The sequence below is a fragment of the Elephas maximus genome, chromosome 14 (genome assembly GCF_024166365.1).
Source record: "Elephas maximus indicus isolate mEleMax1 chromosome 14, mEleMax1 primary haplotype, whole genome shotgun sequence".
In the NCBI taxonomy this organism is placed as follows: Eukaryota; Metazoa; Chordata; class Mammalia; order Proboscidea; family Elephantidae; genus Elephas; species Elephas maximus.
The window spans coordinates 49,568,421-49,595,116 of NC_064832.1; the positions used below are offsets into that span (position 1 = coordinate 49,568,421).

A 26,696-nucleotide genomic window follows, 5' to 3' on the forward strand; every position below is an offset into this window, starting at 1 on the left:
GTGCTATCATTTTGATGTCTTTTTTGTGTGTTCTTGACAGTTTCTTTTTCCCACTTAATTTTCTGTGCTGAGTAGATTTTCTTTATGTATTGTCCTTTCCTCATATTTGTTGTTGTTGATTTTGTTTCTGCTGAGTCTCTGTTTTTCCCTGGCATTTTGTTTTCATGAGTAGGATGGTTTGTCTCCTTTGTGGTTACCTTGTTATTTACACCTATTTTTCTAAACCTAAAAATAACTTTTATTTCTTTGTATTGCCACATCTTCCTCTCCGTATGGAAGGAATATGATTACATTTCTTAGTTCCTCTTTATTATTTTAATGGTGTCTTCTTTTATATAATAACATCGCTTTTACTCTGTTTTGGGTTTGTTTGTTTTGTTTTGTTTTAAATAATCTTGCTTTGTTTTTTGGATTTCCCTGTCTGGGTTGACTTCTGATTGCTCTGCCCAGTGTTCTAGTCTTGGGTTGATAGCTGATATTACTGATTTTCTAATCAAAGCAATCCCATTAGTGTTTCTTGTAGTTTTGGTTTCGTTTTTATAAATTCCCTAAGCTTGAGTTTATCTGGAAATGTCTTAATTTCACCTTCATATTTAAGAGACAGTTTTGCTGGATATGTGATTCTTGGCAGGCAGTGTTTTTCCTTCAGTTTTTTAAATATGTCATCCCATTGCCTTCTTGCCTGCGTGGTTTCTGCCAAGTAGTCCGAGCTTATTTTTATTAGCTCTCCTTTGTAGGTGACTTTTCATTTATCCCTCGCTGCTCTTATAATTCTCTCTTTATCTTTGTTTTTGGCAAGTTTGATTATAATATGTCTTGGTGACTTTCTTTTAACATCTACCTTATGTGGAGTTCAATGAGCATGTTGGATAGATATCTTCTCATGTTTCACAATATCAGGGAAGTTTTCTGCCAACAAATCTTCAACAATTTTCTCTGTATTTTCTGTTATCCCTCCCTGTTCTGGTACTCCAATCACTCATAGGTTATTTCTCTTGATTGAGTCCCACATGATTTTTAAGGTTTCTTCATTTTTTTTTTAATTCTTTTATCTGATTTTTCTTCAAACATATTAGTGCCAAGTGACTTATCTTTGAGCTCAGAAATTCTAGCTTCTACTTGCTCTATTCTGCTCCTCTGACTTTCTATTGACTTGTCTAATTCTGCAAGTTTATTGTTAATCTTCTTAATTTCTGATCACTGTCTGTCTATGGATTTTTCCAGCTTATTAAACTTTTCATTTTGTTCCTGAATAATCTTTCTAATTTCTCCAATTGCTTTATCTGCATGTTCCTTGGCTTGTTCTGCATATTGCCTCATTTCCTTCCTGATGTCTTGAAGGGTTCTGTATATTAAACTTTTGTATTCTACATCTGGTAATTCCAGGAATGCACTTTCATCTAGAAGATCCCTGGATTCTTTGTTTTGAGAGTCTGTTGAGGTGATCATGGTCTGTTTATTTATGTAATTCGATACTGACTGTTGTCTCCGAGCCATCTGTAAGTTATTGTATTAGTTTATGCTTGCTTACTGTGTCGTAGCTGCTTGCTTTGTTTTGTTTTGGTATACCCCTATGGGTTGCTTGAGTGAGCTAGCTTGATTATTTTCACCTTTGGAGCTGTGGTATCCTGTCCCCAGATGGCTAGAGCTGTTATCAGGTATATCAGACTAGGAGTCCATTCAGTTTTCTTGTATGAATTCAGCCCAGGTTTCCAGGTAGCTGATCATCAAGTGTGTGGTACAGGCTCTGTCCGACAGTCTTTGAGGGGCAGGGGTGATTGGCGTATATACCCACATCTGATTGCAGCAGGGGGTCACACTCTGAACAAGGCAGGGGGCTGAGAACTGACCCCCAAGTGTCTCTGAGGAAAACAAGTCTTTGTTCCCTACAGCATGGTGGTGGGTGGGTTCTGCAGAGAGACCATGGGCAGCCAAAGTTTTTGGTTGTGAGGACTGGGAGGTACCAGTTATCTTTGGACCACTCTCCCGGGTGGCTGGGTGATCTGAGTGGAGCTAGCAGTCCTTAGGTCCCTGTTGTGGGTAGGTGAGGACCTTGTTTAATAGGCAAAGCAATGTCAAACGTCAAACACCCACCTCTCCATCGCACAGCTGAAATGGTTGGAGTTTGCCAACAAGGGCCTATTCTTCCAAAATAGGCTCATACAGGTCCATGCAGAAGGGAAAGGTGCTCAACGTCCACGGATGGTTTATGCCTGGACAGGAGCCGCTTCTGTCCTGAGCTCCCCCAGTTAAAGGAGCTAGCAAATTATCTTTTCCCCTCAGTTGCAATTTTTTCCTTCCCCAAGGCCGGGAGGATGGCTCTGGGTCTATCTCAGGCCCAGGTATTCAGCCGCTGAAGCCGCCTTGGCGGGGGGGCACAACAAAATATACACAAGTATTTAGCTTTTGCCAAGAGCACCATTCTCCTCAGGTTCTGGAGGTGTGACTAGAAGCCATGGCTGGCTGCTTCTCCCTGAGGAAACTGCGGCCGAACGCTAGTACCAGGCCACCGTCACCGCTGCCGCTCCGGGAATCGTGCCTGAGGGTTCCCTGCGATTCAGGTCCGGTAACTCCTCTCCACTTCTGAACGGTCTCTTCCTTCCCCTGCCCCTCAGTTCGTTGTCTATGCTTGGATTTCATACTCAGGGCTCTCAGCTTGTCACAAATATACTCGTTTCACTTGTTTTTTCAGGTCTTTGTTGTAAAGAGGGCTCACCGGAAGTGCCTGTCTATTCCGCCATCTTGGCCCTGCCTCTGCACAAGCTTTTTCAACAAATGCCTCAGAGGACTCTTGCAGGCACCTGCAAACCAGTTCACTAGGGAAGAAAAATACCTAAAAAACATAGTCAGAAGGGGCTAACAAACTTCCAGGAGCATGTTCAAAGAGGAATTCTTTTTCTTTCCTTGGAAAAAGAGCTCAAAAAGGAAAAAGCTAACCATAATAAGGGGTGGATCTTCTAATTAAGACTCAAAAATTTGAGATTAGTCTTTCTTATTAGATAACACCTCACCTAAAGTAAGCATGTTATTTGCAGGTGCGATAAAGATGCCCCTGACGTATGGATGAGGGAAGAAGGGGAACGGAGAGCCTAGTGTATTCCAGAAGGGCTTTTCACTACAAGTATAATACATTTTGAAGACAAAATTTTAAAGCATTTTATCCACACCTAATGGTACAGCCAAAAAACTCTAACTAAATGCTCACAGGTAATAACCCAGATATAATCTGTATCTAAGTAAACTATCTAAACAGTCTCATTATATTAATATATAAAAAATGGGTAAAAAAAAAAGACTCCAAAAGCACCAATGAGCAAATAAATGTTCATCACCACATGCCACAAAAAACTTGGCCTCTTTCCAGGTCTCTTTCCTTCCTGTCTCAAACCTTGCCCCCTGATTGTCCTCCTCACTTCCTCTTGCCACCTCTAAGTCTCTGCCTCCTTCCAGGACCATCCTTCCTTCCAGGGATCGGTTTTCACTTTTCTGGGATGCAGGGTTTTTAGTCTCTCAGGACTTCTTTAGTTTTGTATTGCCACAGATCACCCTGAAAAAGCCTAAAAGGGGAACAACAAATAGAAGATTCTTTCTTCTCAACAGATGAGAAAGGAGGGTATAGTGAATATTTTCTTTTTTACTGATCCTTTGTGATAGGAAAAAAAATAATAAATAAATACCTTATTGATCTAAATCCAATTCTCTACAGGCTTCCCTTTTAACTTTTTTTTTTTTTTGGTACAAATTAATCCATGACTTTCCGTTAAAAAGTAATCCATGGCTTTCCGTTAAGCATGTTATGAGAGACTTTCTATTCACTCAGACATAATAAACCCAGTGACAGCTCACTTTGAATACAACTCAAGAACCTAACAAGAGAATAAGCACTCAAATAAATACTGGTGTCACAGGTAAAGATGTAATGTACCCAAACCAAAAAGAATACTTGAAGGGGTTCATAAATTTGAGGAAGGCAGCAACTCTATTAGGATATATCTCCTAAGCCCAGGTTATCCATTTGAAGAACAAGAATCTTGACTAAAACAAACATTCTTAACAATATCTGCAGGGATCCTTTAAGGATTTTTAAGGAGAGAAAAGGATCAAAAATAATTAAACCAGAAAAGGAACAATAAAAGTCCCTAGGTGGTGCAACCTAAAGGTTGGCGGTTTAAACCCACCCAGCAACGATACAAAAGAAGGGCCTGGCAATCTGTTCTTCATAAAGATTACAGCCAAGAAAACAGTTGTATTCCATAACACATAGGGTCGCCATGAGCCAGAATCATCTTGACAGCAATGAGCTAGGTTTGGTTTTAAGGAATGAGAACTATACTCAAAGTCAGGTTAAGCATAATTAAATACATTCATATAGTAGATTTCTACATTAATTCCTAATTCCCCTCCACCTAGAAAAGAGTGAGAATCCTTAGTTGTAGCAGAAGCAAACATCCTCTGTTGTGTTCCATAATTCTCTGCTTCTTGCATTGTTTGGGACCTATGGATCCTCTTCAGTTTGGACTATTATGTCACATTCTACTTTCAAGGTCTTTACCACTAACTGAATAGTCTCACCCTCTTACTATGTAATCCATCAAAAGTAAAGTCTGCATCATCCTTTTTGAAGAAGTTTTCTATAATAAACTTGTCTGCGGTGAGCCATTTACAAGGCAATGGTCACCAGGCCTCTCTCCTCTATACCCTGAGGACCCTAAGATGCTCCTTTCAATGGAGTCATTTCCGCAGTGAATTAGAGCTAAAAAGAGAGCCCACATAGGTAAAGATGTATCTGGATGGTAGGATGGTATATCAGTATGCTTACAAGGGGTAAATGAGGGCAGGCTCAACCTACATTGCTGTTGTGTGCCATAGAGTCCTTTCCAACCCACAGCAAACCTATGCAACAGAGTAAAATGCCCAATAGGGTTTCCTATGCTATAATCCTTACAGAAGCAGATCGCCAGGTCTTTTCTCCAATGGAGCTGCTAGGTAGGTTCAAACCATCAACTTTCCAGTTAACAGCTGAGTGCTTAACCACTGCACCACCAGGGCTTCAGCCTACATTAGCAGCTTAAATAGAGATATCCACCATCACATAATGGAGAAGTCTAGAGGCAGGACTAGGTCAGCGGGGAGCATCAGCTCCCGGATGTCACGGTCCAGGCATCCCACAGCCTCTCACAACCACGTCCAATGACAGAAAAAAGCAGCCCTTCTGCTCTGGATCCTCTTATGAGGAAGGGCAGCCTTTCTCAGAAGTCCCCCAGCAGCTCCACCATCAGATTGTACTGGTCATGCCTGGATCACATATCTACAACCTAAAAAGGTAGGAAAATGTGTCTGGCATTTTCAGCCTCTAAATATAACACAGCTTTGATAAAATTTTAATAATCCTTCCCACCTACAGAAATTCAGTTTTACTATTTGGCCGCCTAAATTCAAACTAAGATCTTAGAAATAACCAAACTTAACAGCTGCTTTTTTGTTTCTGTTCCAGAAACCATGTTTATCTATTTTAGGGCTGGTTTGAGGGCTAACATTTCTAAAGCATTTTCAAATCATTAACTGTAGGCATTGTTATTATTTCTCAAAAATTAATAGCAATGGCTTATCCACAAATGAGAACCTCAAAGCAAATTCTAAAGCTGAAATCAGAGCAAAAGTGTATCTAGTACAGACTCCCCACATCCTCTCTAGAACAATCTAACAATTCTGACTCTGTTTTTCTCAGAGTAACTTTTCAGATGCTCCTGTACTAACATAAATTAAGTGGCATGACAAAGTCTCTAATCTAGAGTTAATAAAACATGTTCCTACTTCCAGAGCAAAAATAGATGACTGGTCAGCTTGAACTTTCTGCAATGTTAACCACCTGCCATACTATTCAGGACCCTCCTAGAAAGTCGTGATCCTCTACACACTAATTAAATGAGTCAATGCTGTAATCATACTTGAGATAACTAATCTATTTTGGTCCTTATAATTTAATTATCTAAGTCTAGGAAATAAACTCCAACCTTAGTCCAAAGTGACTAAAGTTTAAAAACACTGAGTGCAAACTGAAATAGAACCACTATAATGAAGTTTGTTCTTCTATTAAAGACTCTGTTTATTATCTCAAATTTAAGAAATAAAATGCTGATACTAAAAAGCTGGTACTAAAATGTTGATATTAAAATGGTTTTCTAAGCCAGTTGTAACTAACGTAGTAGCTCTTACCATACTATTAAGTGAATTCATGCTTGGTGGATTTACAATTTCCTAACAGGGTAGTCTTCCCTGATTACCATATATAAAACAGCTACACCATCTCCACTCACCCTGCTTTGTTTTTCTCCACATCATGTTTCACCTCCTACTGCACACGTGTTTCTGTGTTTCTGTCTGTCTTCCCTACGAGAATGGTGCGCCATAGGACATAGTCATAGACCATTTTGGTGCTCCCTTCTCCAGCACCTAGAATAGTGCCTGAAGCATAAACACTAAAGTGTATTGAGTGAACAAACGAATGTCTTAGAAATGAGGGTTCACAAAAAATCAAATTTTTCATGACGGTGTAATGATTCCAAAAGCAAGAACAATAAACAAATCAGAAGGAAATATTTTTTTAAAAGCAACTGCTACTACCACCACCAAGACGCAGGTATCAGTTCTAAAACATCTATTATGCTCTAAGCATGAAAAATATAAATGGTTTGATTTAATTCTGGTAATTAGCTATGAGGTAGTTATGATTCCCATTTAAGGAATGAGAAAACTAAAAACCAGAAAGGGAAAATAACATGACTAAGATGGAAAAGAAGGCAAATAAGCAAATCCAGAACACAAAAACTCTTGACTCCCAAAGCCCTAAGTTAATTTGTGAGATCTAAGTATCATTAAGGGAGGAAAGCAATTAGCATCACAATAGCAGGGTGCAGAGCCCAGCAATATTAAAAAAAAAAAAAAAAAACACCACAATATAAAGAGCTGGAAAAAGCACAGGGCCCACAGTGATTTCTACAACTAAAGCTTGAGCTGCCAAAACATGAGACATGTTTAAAAATTAAACATCACTAGAATTTTTCTTCCAAAAAAATAACCTCACAGTCACTGACTGTTCTGGTAGATAGATAAACGGGGTTAAAGTATAATACCTTACATTCTTGTAACCTGGCCTTAGGTTAAAGTATCCAGTGAAAACTGCAGCATGTTAAACTACTTCTCTCTAATCCAATTCTATTATAATTCAGCCAGAATTATTTTCTACTATCTTTCTACCGATCTCTTCCTCATTAGCTTCCATTTTATATTCTTCGACCAATCCATTTATTCACAATTTTTATATGACTGATCAAGCTCATTTGTTGTTCCATGAAATAAATGCAATTGATTCTGTGTCAGTAATGGTTTCTTAGACATTGAGTCATTATGTCCACCCACATATTTCATGTTTTCCTGGAAAATTGGCAGCCATGTGGAGGTTTAATGCGCCTTCAATACCAAAATTTATAATTTGTTACAAGATAATTTTATCCATAGAAAAATTCAAATTAAAGTATGCCTTTCAGCTACAAATATTCGTCCTGATTAAGGTGGTTAGAGTAAAATCACATTCTCACTTTTCTACAACACAAATATTATCCCTCTTCATAAATGACATTAGAAATCAATAAACATCTTAACTCACTAACAGGGAAAAGTGTCTTAATGTGAAGAAACCAACCACAGTGTTTCTTAGCGATGCAACTGGCTAAAAAACAAACAAAAAAACAGTTTAAAAGTTTTAAGATGGCAAATATTTTTAAATTAAATAAACGTTATAATACTACTAATGCCTCTAATTGTACATTCAAAAGCCCTCTGATTATGGCTGCCCACAAACTTAAGCTCTTCAGTAGACAAATAACATTGTCTTCTATACTACAATGTGTCTCAGCAGTAATTTTCCACTTGACAGTTTTACTTACTGTCTTAGAAGCAGTATTGATGTACTGCATCACCATTTCTTTTTTGATACTGAAGTCCTTTTCCCGCAATGGTGCTTTTTTATCTTCATTTAAATTCATATCTTCCTGGAAAACACAATTAAAAAGCCTCATTTTAGAATCTAAGTAGAGCAGCAATTCTATATACGCTTTGAACAGAAAATCAATAATTTGTGACTAAAGCAGCATTAATTGTTTTAGAATGATTTACGTGTCGCTCTGCCTTAAGGAAGGAAAGAAAAGAACTGGGGAAACAGAGAAGAAAATATCTAGATTATTTTAGCAGGTAAAATACTGTTACAGATTGAATTGTGTCCCAAAAAAAAAAGGTTGAAATCCTAACCCCTGTATCTATATATATGACCTTGTTTAGAAATAAGGGGTTTTCTTTTGTTATGTTAACGAGGTCGTAACAGAGTAGGGAAGAGCTTGAACCTAATCACTTCTGACTTATAAAAAGACCAGCACAGACACTGAGACACATGTATGGGGAAACAGATGCTAAGGAACGCCAAGGCACACCATGCACCTCAGACTACTACTGATAAGTACCTTCCCTCTAGAGCCACACTCTAAATTTAAGCTTCCAACTGTGAGAAAGTAAATTCCATTCTTTAAAGCCACTCACTTGTGGTATTTGTGTTATAGCAGCATGAGGTAAGTGAGACAAATATTTAACAGAAAAGCCTTTCTAAATTCACAGCAGGCTAGTAAAATTACATTTACATCACTATAGCTAATTAGACAGTTGAAGATTTCTACTTATAAGATCTTTAGATTCATCATTTATGTGTGTGTGTGTGTATTTTAACATTACCACCTGAAGCTATCTTGCACCATTTTGAAAGCACAGCTCTGTGTGTGTATCATAAAAATTAAAAATAAAGCAACCACTTTCTAGATTCTGATAGCTATAAACACATACCGTCATCAAAAGCAAAGCACTTTATAGTTTTAATTGTCTTTTTCCCACACCCATCAAAAATATTCATTCATTAATTTATTGAATATTCTAAATCACATAAAAGCTGAGCATATAGAATGAGGTATGCCCTAAAAAATGTAACATTTCTTAATGGCACCAACCAAAATAAGGGTTTAAGTAACACAGAACTTGTACAGTCCCAATTCTGACTAAAAATATAAGTTAGGTATATCCACATAAACATATGAATTGCTACCAAAATCTACCCACTAAGTTGCTTGAACATGAGGCTGTCCTGGCAAAGGAAAGACAGCCCAAAGTAAAACAGCAATGGCTGAAGGAGAATGGGGACTGAAATGAATTTCCTGCTGATCTTAGCCCTGGGTCATTTGTAATATGCAAGGGAAAACCCTTGAATGGACAAACTCCATACCTACTCAGAAACAGATCCATAAAAATCAGAACTGTGGAGCACCTATGGTGCCCAGAAAATTAAATTTTCTTCAAGTTTTTTAAGGGTGCCTTATTCATCAAACATGGTAGTTTACGCCCTTAGCTCACTCAGTTTTTGACTATAAAACCCTTCAAACACTTAAAAATCAAAAATCCTGTCACTTCATCTTGGTATAAATATTTAAGATCTTGGAAGTTGATCCATTTGACACATCAATAAGAGGCAGCAATTAATAATTGTCATTCTTGCTGTTCTAGTTAGAAATATCCTATTATGTGAATAATTTTTTTTTTGCCCCCCCCCCCCCCCCCAAGCTAGTGATTCTCAATAGGCCATAACTTGACCTAGGTAGCATTTTGGAAACTGGAAATTTCTGGAAGTCTTTTGGTTATCACTGTGGTTGAGGTAATGCTACTAGCATTTATAGGGGCCAGGTATAGGAGGCATTCTACCACACATAGGCTAGTACTGCACAATAAAGAACGGCCTTGTATTCCATAGAGATTCAAGTATCTAACAATAGACTCTAATATAATGGTACTAGATGTAAAATTGAACTAATATATAAAAAGGTAGACTAAATATTTTATACACATGGTTTTAATATTCATTGGATTTTTCAGGAATCTACCTACTCTGTTAATTGATGTTGTTGTCGTTAGATGTGGCCAGGTTGTTCCCCGACTCATAGCGACGCCATGCACAATGGCACTAGACCATTGTAAGCCATAGGGTTTTCACTGGCTAATTTTCAAGAAGTAGATCACCAGGACTTTCTTCCTAGACCATCTTAGTCTGGAAGCTCCACTGAAACTTTTTATTAGCATCATAGCAACACACAAGCCTCCATTGACAGGTAGGCAGTAGCTCAGCTTGAGGTGCATTGGGCAGGAATTGAACCCAGGTCAATTCATGGAACATGGAAGGCTGTGAATTCTACCACTGAACTAGTTACACTGTGCTTTTTTTCATTTTTATGTTTTTAAGGTTAACAACCAGATGTGTTCCAATTCTGAACTTTAGGTATTCCAGGGCAGTACTGCTTGTGGTATCTGAATTACCATAAGAGCACACTATATTTTTTTTTTTATATCAGCCAGCACAATAGCTGTCAGACTCACAGTGGCATAAAGTAATTTTCCTATATTCATACTTTGTACATTCCAGGTTCCGATTATTAATGGATGTTTGCAGCCGTTTCTTCTCATTTTGAGTCGTGCCACATCAGCAAATGAAGGTCGCAAAAGGCTTACTCCATCCATGGCATTAATGTCGACTCTACTTTGAGGAGGCAGCTCTTCCCCAGTCATCTTTTGAGTGCTTTCCAACCTGGGGGGCTCATCTTCCAGCACTATATCAAACAATGTTCCACTACTATTCATAAGGTTTTCACTGGCTAATGCTTTTCAGAAGTAGACTGCCGGGTCTTTCTTCCTAGTGTGTCTTAGTATGGAATCAACTCCATGGCAACAGGTTTAGAGTTTTTGTTTTTGTTTTTTTTATAAGTTTACATTTGCTCAATGTTGTTATAACGTAAACCCTTTATCTTAGGTCAGGTGATTCTAATGCAGGTGATTTATGGAGGAGATGCTCTCAGGGTAAGGGGAGGGAGGGAAGCAAGACAGGACAGGGAAAAGAGTCACACAAAGATGGGGCCTCAGCTGGATTCTTGCTTCAGCTGAATTGCATTGCAGTCAGCCCTACCTCGACACCCCCAAGTCAGTCACTCATTGGCTGCAGGACCCCAGTTCTGCTGAGAGCAAATATCTGGAAAAGGGGGCAGCTGTGAGCCATTAGAGGAAAAAGCTCACTTCATGCTGGGGGCAGATACACCAGCCTGATAAAGGGGAACCAGGAAGGGCATCAATGGCATTCACTGCACCACTTGAAAATACGTTACATTTTATTAAAATAAGGCATTTTTCTAAATAAAATGGAATAAATATAGAAACCTACATATATGGCCTAAACAAGCAAAAAAACTGTTGCATAATAACCAACTCCTCCATGCAAACATAGGTCAGGACACATATTACACTGCATAGGTTCAAAATGACACTGCAGCTATAGGTTTTAAAACAACCGTGAAATGGCAGTTCAGTGCAATATATCAATATATTGAACATATATGTATATAGTTCATTGAATCTACCACGTGTCTGTCAGCTTGTCTAACTGTGGGGGCTTCCGTGCTGCTGTGATGCTGGAACCTGTTCCATATGTAGTCAAATACCAGCAGGGTCACCCATGGAGGACAGGTTTCAGCTCAGCTTCCAACTAAGAATGACCACAGGGAGAACCCAACGGTCTACTTCTGAAAAGAATTAGCCAGTGAAAACCTTATGAATAGCAGCACGACATTGTCTGATATAGTGCCGGAAGATGAGCGCTTCAGGTTGGAAGGCAGTCAAAATACAACTGGGAAAGGGCTGCCTCCTCAAAATAGAGTCAACTTTAATGACAAGGATGGAGTCAAGTTTTCAGCACCTTCATTTGCTGATATGACATGACTCGAAATGAGAAGAAACAGCTGCAAACATCCATTAATAATCAGAACGTGGAATGTACAAGGTATGAAGCTAGGAAAATTGGAAATCATCAAAAATGAAATGGAACACATAAACATCAATACCCGAGGCATTAGTGAGCTGAAATGGACTGGTATCGGTCAATCTGAATCAGACAATCATATGGTTTGCTATGCTGGAAATGATAACTTGAAGAGGAATGGTACTGCATTCATTGTCAAAAAGAACATTTCAAGATCTATCCTGAAGTACAACCCTGTCAGTGATAGGATAATAGCCATATGCCTATAAGGAATACACCAATTGATACAACTATTATTCAAATTTATGCATCAACCACTAAGGTCAAAGATGAAGAAACTGAAGATTTTTACCAACTTCTGCTCTCTGAAATTGATCAAACGTACAATCAGGATGCATTGATAATTGCTGGTGATTGGAATGCAAACGCTGGAAACAAAGAAGAAGGATCGGTAGTTGGAAAACATGGACCTGGTGATAGAAACTACACTGAAGATTGCATGATACAATTTTGCAAGACCAATGACTTCTTTACTGCAAATACCTGTTTTCAACAACATAAACAGCGACTGAACCTATGAACCTTACTACATGAAATACACAAGAATCAAATCAACTCCATCTGTGGAAAGAGACGATGGAAAAGCTCAATATCATCAGTCAGAACAAGGCCAGGGACCAAATGAGGAACACATCATCAATTGCTTACACGCAAGCTCAAGTTAAAACTGAAGAAAATTAGAACAAGTCCACGAAAGCCAAAGTCCAACCTCGAGCACATCCCATCTGGATTTAGAGACCATCTCTACAGTAGATTTAACACACTGAACACCAATGACATAAGACTAGATGAGTGGTGGAATGACATCAAGAATACCATACATGAAGAAAGCAAGAGGTCAAGTAGCTAAAGTGAAAGGAAGAAATGATGAAGTAACAGAGCTGAATAGAAGACTTCGAAGGGTGGCTCGAGAAGATAAAATATTATAATGACATGTGCAAAGAGATGGAGATGGAAAATCAAAAGGGAAGAACATGCTGGGCATTTCTCAAGCTGAAAGAACTAAAGAGAAAATTCAAGCCTCGAGATGCAATATTGAAGGATTCTACATAGAAAATACTAAATGACACAAGAAACATGAAGTCAGAAGGAATACAGAGTCACTATACCAAAAAGAAATGGTCGACACTGAACCATTTCAGGAGGCAGCATATGATCAGGAATCAATGGTACTAAAAGAAGAAGTCCAAGCTGCACTGAAGACACTGGCAAAAACAAGGTTCCAGAAACTGATGAAACAGCAATTAAGGTGTCTCAACAAACAGATGCAGCGCTGAAGTGCTCGCTCATCTATGCCAAGAAATTTGGAAGACAGCTACCTGGCCAGCCAACTGGAGGAGATGCATATTTATGCCTATTCCCAAGAAAGGTGATCCAATCGAATGTGGAAATTATCAAACAATATCATTAATATCACATGCAAGTAAAATTTTGCTGAAGATCATTCAAAAGCGGTCGCAGCAGTATATCAACAGGGCACTGCTAGAAATTCAACCCAAATTCAGAAGAGGGCATGGTACCAGGTATATCCTTGTTGCTGTCAGATGGATCCTGGCTGAAAGTAGAGAATACCATAAAGATGTTTACCTGTGTTTTATTCACTATGCCAAGGCATTTGACTATGTGGATCATAACAAATTATGAATAATATTGTGAAGAATGGGAATTCCAGAACACTTAATTGTGCTCATGAGGAACCTGTACATAGATCAAGAAGCAACTGTTTGGACAGAACAAGGGGATACTGAGTGGTTTAAAGTCAGGAAAGGTATGAGTCAGGGTTATATCCTTTAACCATAGTTATTCAATCTGTACCCTGAGCAAATAATCTGAGAAGTTGAACTATATGAAAAAGAACGGGGCATTAGAACTGGAGGAAGACTCACTAACAACCTGCATTATGCAGGTGACATAATGTTGCCTTCTGAAAGTGAAGAGGACCTGAATCACTTACTAATGAAGATCAAAGACCACCGCCTTCAGTGAGGATTACACCTCAACATAAAGAAAACAAAAATCCTCACAACTGGACCAATAAGCAACATCATGATCAATGGAGAAAAGACTGAAGTTGTGAAGGATTTCGTTTTACTTGGATCCACAATCAACATCCATGCAAGCAGCAGTCAAGAAATCAAAAGATGCGTTGCATTGAGCAAATCTCCTGCAAAAGACCTCTTGAAAGTGTTGAAAAGCAAAGGTGTCACCTTGAAGACTAAGGTGCCCCTGACCCAAGCCATGGTGTTTCCAAATCACCTAGTATGCATGTGAAAGCTGGACAATGAATAAGGAAGACTGAAGAAGGATTGATGCTTTTGAATTGTGGTGTTGGAGAAGAATACTGAATATACTATTGACTGTGAAAAGAATGAACAAATCTGTCTTCGAAGTAGTGCAACCAGAATGCTCCTTAGAAATGGGGAGACTACATCTCACAAACTTTGGACATGTTATCAGAAGGGATCAGTCCTTGGAAAAGGACATCTTGATTGGTAAAGTCGAGAGTCAGCGAAAAAGAGGAAGACCCTCAACAAGATGGATTGACACAATGGCTGCAACAATGGACTTAAGCACAAATACGATTGCGAGGATGGTGCAAGACTGGCCAGTGTTTCTTTTTGTTGTACACAGGGTTGCTATGAGTCAAAAGCGACTCGACGGCACCTAACAACAACAGTTCATCGAATGGTTAAATACTCAGCTGCTAACCAAAAGGTTGGCAGTTCAAACTCACCCAGAGACTCCATGGGAGAAAGACTTGGCAATCTGTTCCCGTAAAGATTACAGCCTAGACCCTATAGGGCAGTTCTACTTTGTTGCATGGGATATCATGAATTGAAATCGTCTCAAGGACACCTAACAACAACAGTTCATTGAATGTCTACTATAGGTAAGATACTGAGCAATGAAATACATAAAGCAAAACAAACCAAATCCACTGACATTGAGTCAATTTCAACTCATAGCAACCCTATAGGACAGAGTAGAACTGCCCCATAGGGTTTCCAAGGAACGGTTGGTGGACTCGAACTGCCGACCTTTTGGTTAGCCAAACGCTTAAGCACTGCAACACCAGGGCTCCAAGGAAAAACACAGGACACATAAATGCATAATGCATGATGAGTAATTTAAATGAAACTAAAATATCAGTGGATATATGAGATAAATAAATGTCTACTCTGAATGGAAAAATCTTATCAGTTGGCTTTTGTTTTAGTTATGTAGTGCTGCTACAACAGAAATACCACAAGTGGATGGCTTTAACAAACAAAAATTTATCTTCTCACAATCTAGGAGGCTAGAAGTCCGAATTCAGACCACAGGCTCTAGGGAAGCGCTTCTCAGCTCTGGAGGAAGGTCCTTGTCTCTTCAGCTTCTGCTTCCTGGTTCCTTAGATATCTCTACGGGTCTTGGCATCTACCTTACCACATCTCTGCTTTGCTGGCTTGATTAATCTCTTTTATATCTCAAAAGAAATTGACTAAAGATACACTATACACTAATCCTGCCTCATTAATGTAACAAAGACAACCCATTCCCAAATGAGATTTTAAGGACAGGCATTTACAACACATAATTTTTATGTGGGGAGGAACATAATTTATAAAGGCTTTCTAGCTGAATATATCTCATTCAAAAGAGGTAAGCACTAACCAATTTGAAACTTCAGTCTCTATCTGAAAAGTATATCGTTATTGCTCTTCTTATCAAATTCTATTAATACGTCAGGAATATACATCATGAATCAACTCATTCTTTGCACTACTTTCCTCTACCTGTTTAAGACACGGTTTTGCCTGAGGAAATTGTAAGTTGCAACATCGAAAAGTAATTTTCCTTTAGTTAATTACTTTCTAATTAAAAACTACACATAAATTGAATGGCTGTGCTGTTTGACAGCATGAGTCTGACAGGCACTAGGGATAGATTTCAGAAACACAGAGAAGAAACACAGCAAAAAAATAAGTTTTTTAATTCAATACCTGTAAACACAACTATGCCATCATAAAAAAAAAAAAAAAAAAGTAAAGTTAAAAACACCAAATACATGCAGTGTCAGAAAGTAACAAAGAGTGCGCCAAAATAAATGGGGAAAGCATGTCAAAAGGACACAAAAGCCAGCCTGAAAGAGCTCCGAATGGCTGAAGCTGGAACAATTTGGATTATAACCCAAAGAATAAAATACACAGGGGAGATACTTTGAGATTGTACAAGCACCTTTTTCTCCTTAATTGAAAATAGTAACTTCTCAGTGGAGAAACCTGGCAGACACCACCTTAAAGAAGTAATCAAGGTTAACCCACCACTAATAAGACAAATCCACATCGCACACCCCCTGATATGATGTACTGTGAAGGATATGTCACCTCTGTGGTATTCTTTTCTCCAAGATACCTCAATCTAAAGTGTAAGAAAAATCCAGAGAAACCCAAAAGGAGGGACATTCTGCAAAGTGGCTGGCCAGGATTATTCAAAAGTGTCAATGTCATAAATAACAACGCTATCAAAATAATTTGAGAAGAATGAGAAAAATGGAACAACCTCTCGAAATTCTTTTAAAAAAGTCCTCTAAATAAAACAATTTTTTCAAATCCCCTAAATATAAAGAAAAGATTTGCAGAATATTCAGGTAGAATAAATAGATGCTGACCTGATGAAGGGAAGGGAAGAGAAGAAACCACTAGCAAGGCAAATCCAAGGTTTCTGAAAGGATGAGTTAAGACACGGCACAGAATTCTCAATCAGAACCTAAGGGCCAGACATTCTTTGGAATTTTTCGATCTATAAAGTTGCTTACATTTCCTCCTATTTTCTTTCCAAGCCTGTTCTGTGAACTATCCTTCCTGTCTGTTCTCCCAGTACCCTTTTCTAGTTTTTCACAAGGACCCATAGTACTCCTATAATCTTAAATAATGGTTAAGTTCTTTAGCCAGACACTGTGTTAAACACTTTTTGTTGTTAGTTGCCTTTAGTCAACCAACCAAAGTATGTGAGATAAAATCTCACTATCCTCACTTCTAAGGAGCATTCTGGGTGTGCTTCTTCCAAAACAAATTTGTTCATTCTTCTGGAAGTCCATGGTACTTTGCTAACACCATAATTCAAAGGCATCAATTCTTCAATTCTTCTTTGGTCTTCTTTATTCATTGCCCGGCTTTCGAATGCATATGAGGAGATTGAAAACATCAAGGCTTGGGTCAGGCGCACCTCAGTCCTCAAAGTGACAGCTTTGCTTTTTAACACTTTGAAGAGGTCTTCTGCAGCAGATTTACCCAATCCAATGTATCATTTGATTTCCTGACCACTGCTTCCACGGGATCCAAACAAAATGAAATCTTTGATAACTTCAATCTTTTCTCCATTTATCATGACGCTGCTTATTGGTTCAGTTGTGAGGATTTTTGTTTCCTTTATGTTGAGGTGTAATCCATACTGAAATCTGTAGTCTTTGATCTTCATCAGTAAATGCTTCAAATCCTCTTCTCTCGCAGCAAGCAACATTGTGTCATCTGCATATCACAGGTTGTTAGTGAGTCTTCCACCAATGCTGATGCCCCGTTCTTCTTCATATAGTCCAGCTTCATGAACTATTCGCTCAGCACACAGACTGAATAAGTATGGTGAAAGGATACAACCCTGACACACACCTTTCCTGACTTTGAACCACATAGTATCCCCTTGTTCTCTTCGAATGACTGTCTCTTGTCTAAGTACATACTCCTCATGAACAAAATTAAGTTTTCTGGAATTCCCATTCTTCGCAATGTTATCCACAAGTTGTTATGATCCACACAGTCATATGTCTTTGCATAGTCGATAAAACACAGGTAGAGATCTTTCTGGTATTCTGTTTTCAGCCTAGATCCACCTGATGTTGGCAAGGATACTCCTCGTTATAGCGAACCTAACTTGCACAAAGACATTATATTGGTCAGTGGCAGCGCTGACCAGGAAACCAGGTCAATGGCATGTGGTCAAGGCAGCAGTTTGTAAGACACTCCAAAAGATTCTCCTTATGGGTCTGATGGCGCCACGAGTTCCCACAACCAGGTAAGTACCAGTTTGCTCCTATTTTTACACACGTAGACTGATAAAATATTGGTAAAAAAAATATTTCCTAGGTATCCTTTGGCAAAATTAAGAGAAAAAAAAGATATAATCTTAAGACTCTTGTATATATAAACACCTAGTTAGAACACCAATGAGTAATCAAGCAGAGAATGGCAACCAGAGAGCAGACATTTTTTCAACTGAATTACAAACGTTAGACTCAATAGTTTCACTCATGGATGTGGATTTTACAAGACAGCATGCTCATTAAACTTACATACATCAAGTTGAGTGGGATAGTTAACACCATGGAGAGTCAGATTAAATTTAAAATGATTGACTATTTGGAAAATTAAGTGAATATACACAAGCAGTAAGTTGTTGAAAATGGTCAGGTTCAAGGCAATCCACCCAGAGAGGAAAAACACTGCAGACAGGCAGAGGCATGATTAGATTTGTAAAATGGATTCTGGAAAATACAGTATCACAATGGATCAAAACATACATATGGATCAATATGATAATAGTTGAAGGTAAAAACTGGAAGCCCAGAAATAGCAAAACCAAAAATTAATTCTTATTAAGTCAACAGCCATCATCTGAATTTAAATGCTGCCTTATGTTTTATTTCATCGATTAAAGCCAATATTATTAATCTTGGTAGCAGTCTGTTTGGCTAACATTTTATTACTACACCCACACTGGTTAAGCATTTTAAGAGGAGGACCACAATGATCCCCTAATTCTCTTTTCAGAACTCAACATCCCATAAGCACAATTTTACCCATATTTCTTCTAAAGGTATAATTCAGTTCTTATCCATATTTGAAGTTACCTTCCATATCACACATCATAAGATCTTGCTATTGTTTATTCTTATAACCACAGGGTTTTACCAGTATGAACTATGTAGTGCCAAATAAACAATGGGAGGTTTCATGACCTCATTCCAGGTCATTATATACTCTCAAACAGGGTATGCCAAATAAATTTTATCTAGTTCTGAAATTCAATAAATTTTACTCTTATATTTGTTAAAATATAATTAGGAAACTAAACCGTAAATACTACACAAGAACCTGGAAGTTAGAATTAACTTTATTACTACTTCTTTATATTCATATGGGCAAATGTCTATAAATATGCTACAGCTATTAAAAAAAAAAAGCTTATTTTTCTTTTGCCCATAATTTTAACCATATACAACTTCTTATATAAAACTTTATAATCCTGCTTAAATGTGATTTAAAGAGCTTATGTATTTTGGTTTTATTAATCCTGACTGCAGTAGATTAAATTGTATCCTCCAAAAAGATATGTTGAAGTCCTAACCCCTGTACTTGTGAATGTGACCGTGTCTTTCTTTGAAGAGCCTATCAGTCATGTTTACATGGTCATACCTGAGTTGGGTGGGTCCTAATCCCTTCTGAGTGGTATCTTATAAAGGGGAGAATAAATCATCGGAAGAAAAAGGCACAAACAGGAGGCAGATACCACATGAGGATCCACCTACAAGCTAAGGAAGGCCAAGAAACAGGGTCTGCCAGAAACTCGAAGAGACAAGAAGAATCTTTCCCTGGAGCTGACAGATAGAGAACATAATCCCGCCAACACCCTGAGTTTGTACTTCTTGCCTCCAGAACTGTGTGAAAATCAATTCCTGTTCCTTAAAGCTACTCGTTTCTTTGTATTTTGTCATGACAGTCCCAGGAAACTAAAACAGCATGGCTGGGTTTTCACTGTTCCATCAAATTAATAGGAAGTAAGATAGTTCATTAACAGGATAACCCGCTGCCACCGAGTTGATTCTGATTCATGGCAATCCCATGTGTTAGCGAGTACAAGTGCACCATAAGGTTCTCTTGGCTGTAATCTTTACAGAACCAGATCTCCAGGCCTTTCTTCCATGGTGCAACCGGGTATACTCAAACCACCAACTTTCAGGTTAAATGTTGTTGTTAGTTGCCACTGACTCAATTCCAACTACAGCACCCCCAAGTAACCCCATGAGTGAAGAGTAGAACTGCAGTCCATGAGTTTTCGAGGCTGTGACCTTTCAGAAACAGATCACCAGGACTATCCTCCAAGGTACCTCTGGGTGGGTTTGAAACATCAAACTTTCAGCTAATAGTCAAGCACACAACCGTGTGTGCCAATAGCAGTCAAGTGCAAACCATTTGAGCCACCCAGGGGCCTATCATCAACCAGAGAGAAGCCAGAAAAAGATATATACCGAGAAATTAACAATGAACTCATAAACACTATTATTTGGTCAAACATTCTAACTGGACCTTAGGAAAAGAGTATAAACTATTTTAACTTACAACCAAATTTCCATGAATCCTAAACCTAAACTCAAGAAATGTGAGAGTATTATATATGTTGGCAGAACAAACAAGAACCAAGATGAATATGCAGGGAGCTGCACAAGATCATTCAAAAATGGCTGCAGCAGTATATCAACAGGGAACTGTCAGAAATTCAGGCTGGTTTCAGAAGTGGACGTGGAACCAGGGATATCATTGCTGATGTCAGATGGATCCTGGCTGAAAGCAGAGAATAGCAGAAGGATGTTTACCTGTGTTTTATTGACTATGCAAAGGCATTCAACTGTGTGGATCCTAACAAATTATGGATAACATTGCAAAAATTGGGAATTCTAGAACACTTAATCGTACTCATCAGGAACCTGTACATAGATCAAGAGGCAGTTGTTTGGACAGAACAAGGGGATACTGAGTGGTTTAAAGTCAGGAAAGGTGTGCGTCAGGGTTGTATTCTTTCACCATACCTATTTAATCTGTATGCTGAACAAATAATCCGAGAAGCTGGACTATATGAAGAAGAACGGGGCATCAGGATTGGAGGAAGACTCATTAACAACCTGCGTCATGCAGATGACAAAACCTTGCTTGCTGAAAGTGAAAAGGACTTGAAGCACTTACTGGTAAAGATCAGAGGGCACAGCCTTCAGTATGGATTACACCTCAACATAAAGAAAACAAAAATCCTCACAACTGGACCAATGAGCAACATCAAGATAAACGGAGAAAAGACTGAAGTTGTCAAGGATTTCATTATACTTGGATCCACAATCAACAGCCATGGAAAGCAGTCAAGAAATCAAAAGATGCATTACATTGGGTAAATCTGCTGCAAAGGACCTCTTTAAAGTGTCAAAGAGCAAAGATGTCATCTTGAAGACTAAGGTGAGCCTGACCCAAGCCATGGTATTTTTAATCGCATCATATGCATGAGAAAGCTGGGCAATGAATAAGGAAGACCGAAGAAGAATTGACGCCTTTGAATTGTGGTGTTGGCTAAGAATATTGAATACGGACTGCCAAAAGAACAAACAAATCCATCTTGGAGGAAGTGCGGCCAGAATGCTCCTTAGAAACAAGGATGGCGAGACTGCATCTTACATACCTTGGACATGTTGTCAGGAGGGATCAGTCCCTGGAGAAGGACATCATGCTTGGCAGAGTACAGGGTCAGCAAAAAAGAGGAAGACCCTCAATGAGGTGGATAGACACAGTGGCTGCAACAATGAGCTCCAGCATAACAACAATTGTAAGGATGGCGCAGGACCGGGCAGTGTTTTGTTCTGTTGTGCACAGGGTCACTACAAGTCGGAACCGACTCTAAGGCACCTAACAACAACAACTAACAAGCACAACTCTAATTTAGAGCATAACCTTGCTGAAACTGTTCCAGAATATGCACAAGCACCTACCATCACATAAAGTTGTTATGTAATCCTGCACAGAAGAATACTGTGGCCTGATAAGTAGAGTTTCGTTCATTTATTTGCTTTTCAAGTTTTCTAAACAAACAGCAATTTTGTCATAAATTACATAAAGGATAAAACAGTCATTTGACTTAAAATACAAAGGCTGGCTCTTCTGTGAAAGAAAATAAAAAAATAAGACTGAGAAAAGGCCCTCACAGCTATAAAATGATGTGCCTACATGCTTCCTAATTGGTGAAACAGCATGCTTAAACCTTACCATAACATTCATCCTTTTAAAAATCCCTTCTTTACCCGTTTCATTGGTTCTACAAACTCCCACAAGGCAAAATCCTACCAGGCAAAATCCAATGCTCCTAAATCATTTATTTTCTCATTTTTGTGGATCTAGAAGAGAAACTAAGCATTGACATTATCCCCCTGACAAACACAACCCACAAATCACCTTGACAATTGCCCTGCACTTCTTCCTCATGTTGGGATTATTACTTGGGCTGCTTTTAAACCAACTTTCCCTGAATTTTTCCATTTCTACCCAAAGGTGACAACTAATAGATCAGAACAAAGCATTCCCGCAGAACCTCTCTTACTTTATCTGGTCAACTTGAAACATACTTTTTAGTTTGTGAGAAATAAAAAATGCTAATGATACAGAAAAACAAACTGGTAAAGAAGACTAACACTTGAAGTAAACTAACTAGTGGTAGAAATCTACAGCAGCCAACAAACACTTAGAAAATTTACACAAAGGGCTCTTTGCTGGTTTCTCTTTTCATTCAATTCCTACTGTCCCTTGAAAGATCATTTACATACTAATCAAAATAAACATTATTTTATATGAGTAAAAAAATCGGTATGCATAAATCTTTAACATGAAAGATTAAAAATAAAAAAGAGAATAAAAAGAAAAGAAAAATTACCATTGGTGTGTACACAGAATGGCAGCATGGAAAAAGGCATTCAAGATGAAACCTCCTCCCACGCACTGAATCACAAATTATTAAATGAACACAACCTGTATTATCAGGTCACTTGAACTCTTCCTTCTCCTGGACCTTAACCTTCTTTCAGGCAAAAAAGTCATTGCTTCTAAATCTGCCACAGGCTCAGATAAACACACAGACATTTCAATATTTAACTTTATGTACACAGATTTATATCATTTGCTTAAACGTGCTGTTTACCAAAGCAGAAGGAAATCAACTCATTCAATTCAATAAAAAATGACTACACGCAATAGTCACTGTGAAGACACAAATGGATGAGCAATATAAATAAATTTAAATGTTCATAGTTGAATCAAATATGGTTCTGATATAAAGGTTGGAAAACTAATCTAATAAATCAACAAACAGAAGGAAGACAAAAATACATATATATCATACAGAGTCACTCAATCAGTCATTGTGGATATACTCAGCTTAAGGACTAAAAAATTAACAGGACATACTTAATAGTGAGAAGCTAGATGCTTCCTCCCTAAGACTGGGAACAAAACAAGAATATCCCATCTCACCACTCCTATTCAACATCGTACTAGAAGTCCTAGCTAATGCAATTAGATAAGAAAAGGAAATAAAAGGTAGACAGATTGGGAAGGAAGAAAGAAAACTGTCTCTGTTCAAGGATGATATAATTGTTTACATATAAAATCCTAAAGAATTAAAAAAAAAAAAACTCCTAAAACTAATAAGAGATAGCAAGATTGTAGGATATGAAGTCAATATACAAAAATCAGTTGCTTTCCTATACACCAAAAATGAATAACTGGAATTTGAAATTAGAAACTCAACCCCATTTACATTAGCACCAAGGAAAATCAGGTATAAATTTAACAAAATATGTATAAGATTTATGATTGTAATTACAATTTCTTTATTGAAAGAAATCAAAGATCTAAATAGAGATATTAGTATTCATAGATAGGAAGACTTAGTATTATAAAGATGTCAATTCTTCCCAACTTGATTTATAAACTCAATGCAATCCCAATCAAAATACTAACAAGTCTATACCCCATTGCCATCTAGTTCATTCCAAATAGACCCACACAAATTTAGTCAACTGATCCATGACAAAGGAGCAAAAGCAATTCAATGATAAAAGATGATAAAAGGATAGTCTTTTCAATAAATGGTGCTGGAACAATGGGACATCCACATGCCAAAAATGAAAAAATTAATCTCCATACAGCTTTCAGAAAAAAATCTTAAAAAAAAAAAATTAACTGAAAATGGATCATAGACCTAAATGTAAGATACAAAACTATAAAACTTCTAGAAGATATCATAGGAGAAAATCTAGGTGACCTCAGATTTGGTGATGACTTTTCAGATACAATCAAAAGCACGGTCCATAAAAGAAAAAATTAGTAAAGTTGGATGTCATTAAAATTTGAAGCTTCAAAACTTATACTTTGTGAAAGACTGAGAAAGAAAAGACAAGCCACAGACTAAAAAGACACAGACTAGGAAAATTTATTTGCAAAACAAATCTCTGATAAAAGACTTGTATCCAAAACATACTAAGAAAACAAAACAACCCAACTACAAAATGAGCAAAAGATCTGAACAGACACCTCATCAAAGATAACAAATAGCAAATAAACATATGAAAAGATGCTCAATATTATTTGAGAATTAAAACAAACAGTAAGGTAACACTCTACACCTATTAAAATGACTAAAATGCAAAACACTGACAACACCAAATACTGGTGAGAATGTGGAACAACAGGAATCCTCATTCATTACTGGTGGGAATGCAAAATGGTGCAGCCACTTTGGATGATGGTCTGACAGTTCCTTATAAAGCTAAACACAGGCTTGTCATTCAATTCAGCAACTGTGTTCCTGTATATTTACTCAAATGAGTTGAAAACATAAGTTCACATAAATACCTGCTCATGAGTATTGATAGCAGCTTCATTCATAATTCCCCAACATTGGAAGCAACCAAGATGCCCTTCAGTAGGTTAATGGATAACAAACTGTAGTACATCCATACAATGGAGTATTATTCAGTGATGAAAAGAAATGGGCTATTAAGCTATAAAAAGACATGGAAAAACCTTAAATGTGTATTTCTAAGTGAAAGAAGTCAATCCCAAAAAGGTATATACCATATAATTCCAATAACGTGACATTCAGAAAAAGGAAAAACTGTAGAACAATAAAAAAATCCTCAGCTGAGGATTCAGGGGGCAGGGTGGGGAATGAATACATGTAATACAGGGCATATTTAGGGCAGTGGAACTATTCTGTATGGTACTATAATAGTAGGCACATGACACTACGCATTTGTCAAAACCCATAGGACTACACAGCACAGAGTCAACCCTAATGTTAACTATTTAATTAATAATAATGTACCAGTGTTGGTTCATTGATTGTAACAAACATACTACACAAACGCAAGGTGGTAATAACAGAAGAAATTGTGTGCAAAGGGAACAGGAGATATATGAGAAATCTCTGAACTTCTGCACAGTTTTTCTGCAAACCTAAAACTTCCTAAAAGTAAAGTCTATTAAAATAAATAAATAAAAGGGCCAAGCATCTACCTCATAGGAAATTCAAGCTAGTGAAAGGCCATGGAGTATCATTTAAGTAACTGTAATGCAAAATGAAAGCAAAAGGATTTTAATAAATACTTTAGAAACAGAAAAAAAGTAAGATATTTCCTGGAGGTATCAGAAAAAGCATGATGGAACTGGTCATGTTTGATCTTCGTTTTGAAAACAGAGTAAGATTTTTTTGGAGGGTGAAGCAGATACTGCTTGAGTACGCAGATAAATTATCAGGTAACAGTTGTTTCTCAGCTCTCCAAAATTAAGGATTCTTTATTATGTTTATTATTTTTGGAATCAAATCTGAAATTTGAAAAACAAACATTTAAACAGCCAAGAAGACTGCTATAATCCCCTTTATTGTACAACCCTATCCAGTGCAACGAGATAGAAAAAAAAAAAAAAAATAGAAGAATTGTAAAGAAAGAAACCAAATAGTCATTATTCATAGACATTCTGATTATATAGATAATAAATATGGGAACACCTACAAATTAGAAGAACTAGTACAAGAGTTCAGAAAGGTGGCTGAATACCAAATCAATAAATGAAAATCAACAATATGCTTAATAGGAAAACAATTTTTAAAAGACAACAATGTTAGTAATATTACATATTATCAATAAATCTGGGAATAAATCTAATAAAAAGATGTATAACACCTTTAGAGAAATTTAAGTTTTTTACTGAAGATCTAAATAAATCAAGATATAAATGCATACGGTATTCATGGATGGGAAAACTGACTGTCAAAAAGGTACGCATCATTCCTAAATTAACCAATAAATTCATTGAAATTTCAATCAGTGTCCCAACAGGGTTTATAATGCAATTTAACTAGTTGGTTCTAAAATTAATATGAAAAAGCAAAGGGCCAAGAATAACCAAGATAATTTTGAATAAGGGCAGGGACTCTTAGATATCATGGCTTATTATGGATATAAGTGCAGAGCTAGCATAAAAGGACCAATGAACAAAACTTCATAGACAGACCCACATATGTGCAGAAACTTGCTCTATAACACAGGAAAAAAAAAAAAAAAAAAGCCCAATCCCATTGCTGTCAAGTCAATTCTGACTCATAGTGACCCTATAGGACAGGGTAGAACTGCCCCATATGATTTCCAAGGAGCACCTGGTGGATTCAAACTGCTGACCTTTTGGTAAGCAGCCATAGCTTTTAACCACTACACCACCAGGGTCTCCCTATAACAGAAGCGGTATTAAAAATGATATAGAAGATTGAAGGATTCAATAAATAGTGCTGGGGAAACTGGTTACCCAGGTATGGGAAAAAAAACTGGATCTGTACTTCACATCAGACATGGATAATAATTCCAAAATTTTCAGATGAAAATATAGGAGGACACATT

At 37.5% G+C, this 26,696-nt stretch overlaps 1 protein-coding gene across 2 annotated transcripts in view; it reads right to left on the reverse strand.

Annotated features, from left to right (window-relative positions):
* Nucleotides 1-26,696, reverse strand: part of DIAPH3 (diaphanous related formin 3) — a 581,238-nt gene that overhangs the window by 467,383 nt on the left and 87,159 nt on the right. For both annotated transcript variants that reach the window (XM_049853087.1, XM_049853086.1), the window contains one exon: nt 7,947-8,051. In XM_049853087.1, coding sequence (XP_049709044.1) covers nt 7,947-8,051 — 105 coding nt within the window. The remainder of the gene's footprint in view (nt 1-7,946; nt 8,052-26,696) is intronic.